This window comes from Diuraphis noxia, unplaced genomic scaffold, assembly GCF_037042655.1.
Source record: "Diuraphis noxia isolate RWA-SAM2 unplaced genomic scaffold, SU_Dnox_SAM2 contig0001, whole genome shotgun sequence".
In the NCBI taxonomy this organism is placed as follows: Eukaryota; Metazoa; Arthropoda; class Insecta; order Hemiptera; family Aphididae; genus Diuraphis; species Diuraphis noxia.
This window is the reverse complement of record NW_028301711.1, coordinates 14,922,572-14,934,510: the sequence shown is the minus strand read 5'-3', so window position 1 is coordinate 14,934,510 and position 11,939 is coordinate 14,922,572. Positions and strand designations below refer to the sequence as shown.

Genomic DNA, 11,939 nt, shown 5'->3' with positions numbered 1-11,939 from the left:
AGTCGTTATTCGGTTCGGGAGCGTCTTTCTGTGAAGTATATACCATATACTATATTTTGAATTTTCTGTTTGTCTTGTCTCCGCCTTCGTGTGTAGTCTTGATTTGCATCCGTCCATCCACGTGTTCAAAATGAACAACCATATCGACGAAACCTCAACGATTTCAGAATGGAAAGATGATTTAGAATCATGTGCTCGAGATTTCTTAAAGATTTTTACAATTAAGGAATTCGACCAACAGTTTCATTTATTTTTAGCCAGGATGAGAAAAATGTCATTGTCACATGTTAACCAAACAAATTCTGATTTGGAAAATTTAAACAAACCAACATTTTACAACACCAGCAAGGATTCATCCGGGAATTCAGCTGAATATCAAGGAAAATTCAACCATGGCGAACTCCATTCTCAAATACACAACGTTACCAGTCAGGTGGAAAACTACGAACATCCCGAGGAAGTACAATCTAAGCAGGATAATTTAGACATGTCCGTAAAATCAAATGGTAATTCATTAAATATAATATTTATTTTAGATGTTAGCATTGGCAGCGCCGTCGTTAGGTTTTGTGAGGCCCTGGCAAAATCTTTAAAACTGACCACAATCACATTTAATAAATTGTTTACTAATCAATTCAAATTAAATGTTATACTTTTATTTTTACATACAAATTAAATATTTAAGAATTCATTTCTAAAAACTATTAAATCTTTTTATTTTACCCTGTTTAGTAACTAATATTACTAATATTATTGATTTTATTACAATTAAATATCATAGGTAATATTATTAATATTATTATTATAATAAATATTGTTTAATAAATTATTATATTAGATTTTAAATATATTATAGTTTACAAAAAATATGGTTAAAAGAGTGAGGCCCCAAAAAACAAAGAAAACCGCGAGGCCCCGGCAAATGTCCGATTTTCTGGGTTCATGTGACGGACTGAGCATTGGCAAAAAATATAATAACAATAAAAATGTTTATTAATCATCATGTATCTTACACTACCTATAATTGTTAGGTTATATTATTATTATACCGATTAACACTTTGTATTTTGATGATTCTAAAATATTTCATTCTTTAGACTCGGACTTATTGCTGCCAGACTAAACTTCCGACCCCCCCCCCCTTCAAATTTTTAAAACATAATATTCATAGTTTGTTTATTATACCAATTTTATTGTATTTCTTTTATCATATTAGGTAATTTATGTGAAGTTCATCTAAATCAAGTCTTAAAAACGAATGGGAGTGAGTCGTAAATTAGTGAAGATAACCTTTATTAACTTTGTGAAAATGTATAAATATATTATATTATAGCCCAGGGGTGACCAACTGGTGGACCGCAGTCCGGATTTTACGGATTCTTATTCGCAGAGTATTTTTAAGTTTTTAAAATTTTTACAATATAAATAAATAAAAACTACCTAGGTATAAGTGTGTCATATAAAATTCATAATATAACAACATAATTATTTAAGTAATGGAAAAATAATCTTAAAATTTAGACTATATAATAAAATACATTTACAATTCATATATATATGTATATATACATATTATGGGTATTTAAAAATATCAAAAATACTTAGGTACAACTTTTTTATTAGTATTTAAAGTTTAAATTTTGACAAAACTATGAATATTAGCAAATAATTTTATTCCAAACAGTTATAAACATTATCAATTTTTATAGCTAGACATTTTAATTTAAATAGAACTAAAAATTTGTTTGTGAATGAAGAAAAAAATTTTAGCAACTATTTTAAGGTTTTGCCAACTTATTCCGCAAATTACAAACTTAGGTATATAAGTTGAATATATTAACCCTGTTATAAGGTTCTACGATAAGTCGATAAGCCAGTGTTTCATCAAAAAGATAATACAAATAATAGCCGAAATAATAATAATAAAATATATATTAAATATGTATTAGGTATATTTTTATGTACATTAATAATATATCTAATAAACTCTATGATTTTAACTATTCTAACATAACTTTATTTATTTAACTTATCGCTTAGTTAATAGTATTATTAATTACTAATCTCAATGAAAGATTAACAAAACTTTATTTTTATAGTGACTCCTCTTCCTGGGATTGGTCAACGTTCTGAGTTTCAAAATAGGATTTATAAGATGTATCCAGTTGTAGGCCCAATGAGTTATCTAAATAATTATCCTCTGTTGGGTGCAAATAACGTTTTTAAAGATGAATCGAAGATGGATCATGACATGGAGTCTCAAATTTCGATTGACCTAGATTATCAATCCAAGGTACAAAGAAGTGTTAACGCATTGAATGCATTCAGAGAATATTACAAAGTCAATGGACTTTTCAAGGCTTCAGCTGATAACTCAACAAAGGATGATGTACCTGTTATGATTGATGTTGATATTCCCGCTCATAATTCAGATGACGATTCATCTGATATTTCATCAGACCGGTCATCCGGATACTCTTCAGACCAGTTTTACCAACTTAAAAATTAAAATTTTTTTTTACGAACAATTAAAAAACCATTCATTACCATGAAATTGCACAATTATTGCCGAAAAATTATTTAACATGCATGTATGGTGCTTATAAATGTATGTGCGACAACCCATAAAAATAATAAAAAATATTTAAGAAAAATCAGTAATCTGACAAAATTTTTATAGACATTTGACATCCTTTTTAGATTTTTATTTTCTAAAAAATTTCTAAAAATAGCATAATATATATTTTTTAAGTCTAATTTTAAATATTTTATTATAATCTACAATAATTATAACTTGTGAAATCATCATTTTCAAAATGTATAAATATTATGTATTTTATTGCGTGTATTTATTATATTATTATGAATGTGAACTAAATAAAACAATTTTTTCTTTTTCGTATTTTTGTATTTTAATCCTTACTAAAGGTCTTATAATGTTGAATTAAAAATTAGTTTTTTTTTATGTTAGTAATTAAAAATTTAAAAATGCCCATTCATTATTAAAGTCTCAAGGGTACACTGGATTTTTAAGATTTTTGATTAGTTATAATAATTCTTTAATATATCTTATATATAACTATGTCGGTACAAATTGCTTTGCTTCCTACTTAGACAGGACTATTTAGAAATAGTGATTGGTAATACTGGAGCCCAGGATGGCGGTGACAGGCAGAGGCGTGCTGGCGGTAGTCCGGCCCAGTAGGAATACAGAGTTACCGGCCCAAGTATGGTGGAGGTGTAGCCTATATATATATATTTATATATATATATTATTTTGTTGTAAATCTTAAATCAATATTGTTAATATTGTTATGATATAAATATTAAATACTAAATAGGTAAAATATAAATTAGGTTATTATAGATAGGTGTATGAGATTTCATGTACGTATATTTTGTTGTGAAACATACATCATATTAAACGTTGGCTATCTACAAGACAAGTTTTTAAATCCTTATTATTTACAAAAAACTGTTGCATATTAACTTAGGTACTTAAAAATAACTTCACTTATATTTTGCATTATAAGTTGAGATTATATGTATATATTATTATTTTTAATTATAATATTTAATAAAAATCAAATAATTTTTTTTTTTTACAATGAAAACATTTTAGACATAACATTAGAACTAGCTTTTAAGTCATCAATAGTATATGAAATTTATTCAGAATACTTAACATTGTCTTTGTTCTTCTTTTTTTGTTTGTTTGTTTACGATTAGTCTGACTAATAGTCAACTATTAATGTAAAATATATATAATAACAAAATTGTATTATTGCATTCAACTGTCACAGCTGCCACCCTAGTGGCGTGGCAAACTCGAATATTTTCAGAGGCAAGTATATTTTGCAATACCCACCCACCCATCAACCATAATTTTGTCTCTCAATTGAAAATAGAGTTGGGGGTATTATTACCAACTAATGGTTAGTAACGACTGCCTACTGGATACTAGCTTTTGTTTATATCAATATTAGACAATATTAAAATATCATATCAATAACATATTTTATGTGTTATTTTCCTAAATTCGTTGTTATGAATTTAAATTATTTCCCATCCACCCAGTGTCACCCATCACCCACCAAAAAAAACTGAGAGGCAGCCACCTCTCGATTACCCCCATCGCCACGCCACTGAGCCTGCCGCGGACTGTTTCTTTCTTTAAATAAAATTTGAAATTTGTACATCATAAAGTTTTCACATGAGTTTTTCAACACTCATAATTAAAAGTGCTTCTTAATTATCTTGATTCATATTAGTCTTAACTCTTAAGTATCGTTTTAACAAACTTTAGTTTGCTAAAAGTTCTCTCACAATTAACTTCGGTGACTGATAAGGTAAGAAAAAATTCATATGAAGTACATATTTCTGTATATCGCCACTAGGACTTGTTTTCTTTAATGCATTTAAAAATTTTTGACACAATTGAGCTGTAAATTGTAATTCGAATTTTTTTTCTATCTATGTATTTACAAAAATATATTTTTTTCACCTGTACAATTCATATATTATGATAAAATTGTATGTAACAATATGTAATAAAATAAAATAAATAAATATAAATTTCAATCAAGATATAGTTTATATCACTTCTGAAATCAGTATTATTGTAAGTAATATATATTTTATCTACTTTTATTAATAATTTTTATAAAAAACATTAAAATCATTAAAAATATTTTCAAATGGAGATATTTTAAATAGTAGACATTTGTATTGTTACAAAAAAATATTAAAAACATATAAGAAAAAAATGTTCTTGTAAAATTTTAATTATTACAAATGTATTAATGAGATTTATTAATTGTAATGCATTTTGGATTCAATAAAACATCATAATGATCAAAATGGACACCTAAATAACCTTGTAGTAGGTACCAATAATAACATAAATTATTTAAACTTTTTCTGATATTAAAATTAATTTTTCCTATCGACTGTCATATTATGAAAAATAAAAATTTGTCTTTAAGAACATGATACATCAAAATTTATGAACAGAATCATTAATTGTACCTACTAATTCAATTTGTATGTTATATGTATTTTTAGTTAGTGAGTTACTATTTCTTTTGCTAGTTACTGAATAAATGTTTAATAATGTGTGTAGCTATTTATGCACATGAATCTAATAGTTCTAAATAATATTTGTATTATATTCAGGGATTTCTTAAAAAAATTAAGGCAACTGTTTTGTTTAATATACTTGTTTAAAAAAATGACTTGAGAATAAAATTACACATGTTATGTTGAATTCCTCTTATTGGTAATGTCAGTTGAATCTTAAATCTTGGCAGCTGTTGATGTGTAGTTATGGCCATAAGTATTATAATACGGACCTATTGTAAAATATGATTTATTTTAATATACAATACAGTAAAAATATATATATGTAAAAAATACCAAAATATGTAAATATATATACCCCACATATCCGAAGTCTCCGCGTTTTATTCAGATATAAATATATAATATAACAATCATTAACATATATTATATTATTTACTATTTAGTAAAACAATTTGTAACGTTCGGTTCATTTATTTTCTGAAAAACAGCACACTATTTTAATTTGTTTTAAATACTTACGCCACTGATAGGAAAATATTTGTATTAACTCACATATCCTGAATATTTCCAAATTGTCTTGGAATCTCTTTTACATTCATTATTTTTTAGTTTTTTAACTAACTTATTTTAAAACAGATTAATTATTAAATAAATAACTTTTTGAAAACTTAAGAAAAAAATTATTTGTAGCATTATGGATGTAACATTTTTTTAATAATTCAATAGGTATTTCCATCTGTATTCAGCTGTTTATTCATATATTTTCAGGTAATATTTAACATCAATAAAGTATGTTCTATCAATGTGTTAAATATTTTTAGTTTATTGTTAGATTATTAGATAAATCAATGTAGTTTTGATAAACTCTACATTTATATGAATTATACTTACATAATATAAAATACATACTCCCTACAAGGTTCTGACTCTTCATAATAAGACAGTTTCTGGAAACCATATACCTGCAATAGCTCAGTTTCAGTTAGAAATAATTAGACAAATATTAGAGAAATATCAAACAGATTGTGTAGCAAAATCAAGACCACCAACTAAAGACCAACCATCAAAACTAATTGGCAAGCATTTTCCATCAGAAGTTCCAACTTCCAACAACACAATCTGGAAACGTGTGTGAAGTTGGGGGACCAAAGCTAGGGGACTATTTTTTCGGACGACTAGTGATAAGAAACCTTGTACGCCTGGTTGCAGTTTATTATTTTCAAGGCGCTCAATGCTTAAATTACATTATAACACAAGATAGCGCCAAGTAATTCACCCAGTGAATACTGATTTTAGTATTGTATAATATACTATTTATTATAATATAAGTACTTAGATTTAAACGGTCGATCGGTACAAGCGGGCCCTTAGCGGATAGATGTCAATTTTTTAGATTCTGATTGGAGCGATGAATGTATTGATTTTACCATTTTTATCATGATGTGTGTTTTATTTTTTTTTTTTTTGTCTGTCATCACGTTTTGGGGCAGTAAAAGTGATTCGATTTTTGACTTCAGTACCTCGTTCGATCAGAAAGTGAATCTTATTGGTACTTTGGGGGGTGAAAAGTAAAAAATTCTTAATATTTTTCAATATAATCGAGAAAAACAAACTAAAAATTAAGGGAAAAATGGGAAATTTTACTCAAAATCAGTTTTCGACCAAATCGATTTTGGTTTTTGATGTAACATTAAAACAAATGACCATAGATACGTGAAATTTTCACCGAATTTTTATATAAGTATATTCTATCCACCATGCAATTTAAAAAAATTTTAGACTTAAGTTGAACTATTCATAGGTATTTGCAATTTTTGATCATTATTAGTTTTTTTAAATTAATATCGATAAAAATGTATATTATATTATTTTAACTATTGGCTAATAATTTTTTTGTAACTCTTACTAATATACAAAAATTAAGATGTTCTAACAGCTTGTATAATTTTTTTGACGATTCCTGTAACTGTGGCTTCAGCTGAAAGATCTTTCTCCAAACTTAAATTAATAAAAATTACTTAAGGATTTCTACTTCCCAAGAAAGATTAAGTATTATATCAGTATTAAGCATTGAAAGAGGTCGTACTGATGAAATAAATATCGAAAAAATTATTGTTGATTTCACAAATGCTAAAGCTCGAAAGAAAATGTTTTTACGTATGTCGTGATTCTTATCGAGACTGTCCCGTATTGTCATATAGAGTATTTGGTTATTCTTATAGTGATTAAAAAATTATAAGAATAATTATTACTAGGCATCACTTAATGATTATTAGGCATGATTTTTTTTATTAACATTTGAAGTTCAAATATTGACAAAAATTCGTCAAAATCGCCTCCGTTCAGAATCGTTTTTCGTATGCAATGATACCTATCATTATATTCAAATTTAACACTTCTTTATGATATAATAGTGATCCATACGTACGGTGACCAGACGTACTTATTTTATAAGGACAGTACTGTTTTTTGGTAACATGTCCTACTGTCCTAAATAAATGGTCGAAGTATGCTTAAATGTACTTATTTTTAATAATTTAATAATTGTAAATGGAAAAAAAATACCTAAATTCAAATTTAGAGGATTTAAAAAAATGCTGTCATCAAAAAAAAAAGTTTTAATAGGTGCCGTGATATAGTGTTAATATTGTAATCACGGCTTTAGATACTATCTAATAATAATATAAATATAATAATAATAATCTAAGTTCTAAAGTTGTCTTTTATTAAGTATTTATTATTATAAGTCTTGTTTTTCATGAAAATCACATAATGAGTAGAGTTACCTATATATAAAAACACATATTTTATTTTTCACCGTTAGTAAGATTAAAAATCTGTGATGCATATTTATGTTTAAAAATAAATAAATGAGTTTAAATTAATATTTTATTGTTATGTAATTATATTGATATATATATACACATAATGTATTAGCCTATATTATAATGTACTGTTTTTTCTCTTTTAATATCTGGTCACCATATCCATACGGCACCTAATGTACAGCAGAACGGTGCCCACACTTACCCGCTTTTTTTTTAACGAATTGCTTTCATTCTAGCTGAAATTGCTTTCGGTTTACACACATACCGCGTACTTTTGAGTAACCGTGTGCTTTTTTGAGCCTTTCATTATAAATTATTTTGAAAAAAAAATAAATCTCTTCAATAATTTAGAGAATGATATTAAATCGAATACAAAATTATCTATATTACTTTCTTCTAAAACACTGACGGTAAATTATTAAAATATTTAAAGTACGTTGGTATTGACCACACAAGTTGACTTTCGACGTCTAAATTATTAGATTATTCCAAAAGAAGGACTAAACAGCTAGTAAACACGAAGTCACGAACTAAGGGCCCCTATTACAATAGTTGAACTCAGGTGAAACCACTGAATTCGTCCGGTAAAATCAGTGGTTCAAGCGTAACCGAGGTTTAAATTATAATTATAAAACAGGCCCCAAGTAATATAACTAATTTTTGATATCGATAATGCCGCCTATAATAATGGCATGTCTTAATATCTTATTTGACTGTTTTGCCGGGCGCAGACAATAATGATTATTTAAAATTAGAAACTCAGATAACACCAAGTCTGAGTGTCGTACGCCCGCCGCCGCCCGCATTGCCGAATTCATAGAATAAGTGACGTTGGTCGTCGTCGTCCGTCGTTTATTACAATAATATCCGTTGTATTTCAGTGGCAGCACATACCACGGGCGAATCTAGCAAGTTTTCTATACTATTCATTTTGACTACTTTCCACTCTATAGCCACAATTTGAATTATAAATAATATAAATAAAATTTTATTTCACCATCTGAAGCATGAGAATTTTAACTACAGCCGAGCGTGGAGTTTTTTTCGATACTTATATTAGTATCGTCTAAAAATATGCAGTAAAAAACTAAATTTTCAAATTTTGACTTAAAAAAAAATAAATAAAAAAACAATTGAAAAACAAAAGCTCAACGCTCGGACCTAGTAAACATTTTCTTCTTTCATAATCTGTAATAATTTTGTTTCTACGATTTATACCAAGGAATCTGTACGCATAGAGCGTCAATGTATTTTATTACATTTGAAATGGGTGTGTAGCGTCTTCTTAATCATAAAATAATATATAATAGCTATTATATAATAATAGAAATGATTATTTTTATTTTTATTTTTAGTGTTACATGAAAACTAAAATTGTTATTTTTATATTTATCATAAATCATGTTTGTAGGAACAATAATCATATTATATATTTTAAATATTAACTTATATTTATACTATCACTATGTGCCTATGAAGATTATTTTACAAGTTTTTTGTATTAATAAAATCCACTTATAGGACCATAACACTCAAAAAAATAAGTCTATTTTAAAATATAGTATTAAGTGAAATAAAAACAGAGATACCATTAAAATATATTTACAACTATTATTTAGCCTGCGGCAGTCATTTGAAAAATACGTGTGACGTCATAATTTCGCCGCCGCCGATTACTCTGTATACGATTTTACGGGAGTAATACAACTTTCGCTGTTTAATCTCTTATAAGTCGGCTAATACTCAATTTATTGATGTAGACCTTTATAATAATTTAAAGTTCACAAATTTTTCTTTTATTGCATGTTTTTTACAATAATAAGTTCATCATATGATTCAATTAAAAATTAAACAAACATTTATTTATACGACTGTAGACTATTTTAGGACTGTTGTGCACCGTATTATTATTGTGTAAATGTAACTATATTAATTATTTATACATGTTTGTAGATAATATGTTGTGTTTATCCAGTGAGTAAATTGTTTATAACAGATGAATCTCCATGTTTTGTTATCCAGTATACGTAAGTTGTTACGTTTCTTTCGATTTTTAGTCTTAACGATCATTTGCTGCCGTGTAATATTTAAAATTTCTTCATCCAATATAATTTTAGAAAATGATTTATTTAATGTAATGCATTTTTTATCTAGACAAAGTTTTTGTAAATTTTCAAATTCAATACAACAAACGCACTCGCGATCAGTACTTAAATTTAAACACTTCTCACATAAACACCATTCGTTCACTGGTTTAATAGATCTGTTTTCGATACACAAATTTGTATTTAAAATTTGGTTAGCAAAATGCATCAGATTGAAATTACTGTCAATATCGTTGATTGTTGGCTCAAAACTATATGGTTGTAATGCCATGTCACAAATTAGTTTGATAGCACTAAAAAAACTTTAATATTACCTAGAGTAAAAAAATATACAGGTTGTATGCGTGTACTGTGCTTGTGCTTGTGACGACTGGCGACTGCTTGTCCTACTGATAGCTAATAATAATAATACCTACTAATGTAAATACAATACACATAAAGTAATGTTATTAACTAATCATTCGTCTAAAAATAATTTTCAAACATATTTTATTGTACATATATACACATATATACACACTAATAAACCACCACAATAATATTATTCATATATTGAATAGGAACGGCGTACGTAAGTAAAGAAATGAATAAATCTAATAAATAATAATACAAAAATATTGCTAAGAAAGTTTATCATTCGTTTATAAATAAACCGTTTAATAATTTTACAAGAAAATAATATTAAATTAAAAATTTAGTTCTAAAGCTTCAAATTATTATAAGGGTCTAAATCAATAAATTTATTATTAGCCGAGTTATACGCGTTTAAACAGCGAGACTTGTAATATTCCCGTGTACAGAGTAAACGGCGGCGGCGAAATTATGACGTCACGCGTATTTTTCAAATACCCGTAACTGGCTAAATATTGGACGCTAACAATTTTTAGTGCTGCCAATAGTCTTTTATTATTTAGTTATATTTCACAAAAATATAAAAAAAAAAAATTTTTTCAGTTGTGTAGTCCTTTAATATAAAATTGTGATCCTGTGTATACCAGTCCTATTACCAGAGGCGCCGACTATTAGATATTAGCGCGGGGGCAAACTCTTCTGAAAAAAAATTCTATAGTATGCTGTAGTTTACTTAACGGGAGGAGTAATTACCAAATTGTCTCTTAACTTTATTTTAATACTCCTCTAGGGTGCTATAAATATATTTGTTTATAATTTATAAATAATATTATTTGAATTGAAAATTTTTAGTTTATATACTGTAATGGTAATAAAATCAGTTCCGTTTCTATATTTCGGGAAAAATTGAAATGACAGATGTATTTTTAGACAAAATATAAAACCAAATAGTAGTGAGCGTCGAGCGATCTATAGTATTTATAGATCATATTTAGGTAATATACAAATATACAATCGTCGATGTTCTAATGAATATTTTCATGTTATAATCTGGTATTTTAACCAAATAAGTCGGCGCCTATGCCTATTACCAGTGGCGGACTGGACGACCGGGATACCGGGAAATTTCCCGGTGAGCCGCTGCTGGTTAAAAAATATATATTTATTAATATTAAAATGGTGAAATAATAAATTAAAATATTATCTAATAAGTAATAAGTGTGTAATATAAAATATTATTAAACATAAAAACCTAGATTTCTGATTAGGTATTATAAAATGCGGGACTGGCTTTTGTTCGGACAGACCAGGCTTTACAGTAGGCTTACAGTAGGTTACAATAGTAGGTCCCTGTATAATATGATTGTGGACGAAAAACGAGATTTTGAGACGGTATGTCTATAATATTACTATAGGTAGGCAATACGCATATTTTATAATATTATTGTGATTAAAGTAATTAGTTTTAGTATTAGGCATTAGTATCTTCTACAGTAGGTTAAATTCATTTTTCCCCCAAAAAATACAATTGAAAATGTCATTGTGTGTATAAAATACAACAATATGTCAATAT

The 11,939-nt window shown here is 27.1% G+C and overlaps 2 protein-coding genes across 2 annotated transcripts; one reads left to right on the top strand and one right to left on the bottom strand.

Moving 5' to 3' along the window:
* The first annotated feature begins 14 nt into the window (after nucleotides 1-14).
* On the top strand, nucleotides 15-2,725 carry LOC149059902 (uncharacterized). Its single transcript, XM_089217131.1, has 2 exons — nucleotides 15-506; nucleotides 2,100-2,725. The coding sequence occupies exons 1-2, from the start codon at nucleotides 131-133 to the stop codon at nucleotides 2,507-2,509; spliced, it is 786 nt and encodes a 261-aa protein (XP_089073257.1). The 5' UTR covers nucleotides 15-130; the 3' UTR covers nucleotides 2,510-2,725.
* Nucleotides 2,726-9,839: 7,114 nt separating this feature from the next.
* On the bottom strand, nucleotides 9,840-10,372 carry LOC149059901 (uncharacterized). The gene has a single exon (XM_089226798.1). It carries the CDS (start codon nucleotides 10,284-10,286, stop codon nucleotides 9,840-9,842), a length of 447 nt encoding a protein of 148 aa, XP_089082924.1. The 5' UTR covers nucleotides 10,287-10,372.
* Between the last annotated feature and the right edge of the window lie 1,567 nt (nucleotides 10,373-11,939).

Bases quoted from the DNA above. Each gene is read 5' to 3' on its own strand.
- LOC149059902 (XM_089217131.1), top strand. From the start codon at position 131: ATGAACAACCATATCGACGAAACCTCAACGATTTCAGAATGGAAAGAT. The intron at 507-2,099 runs GTAATTCATTAA...TTATTTTTATAG, and splicing joins CATGTCCGTAAAATCAAATG to TGACTCCTCTTCCTGGGATT.
- LOC149059901 (XM_089226798.1), bottom strand. From the start codon at position 10,286: ATGGCATTACAACCATATAGTTTTGAGCCAACAATCAACGATATTGAC.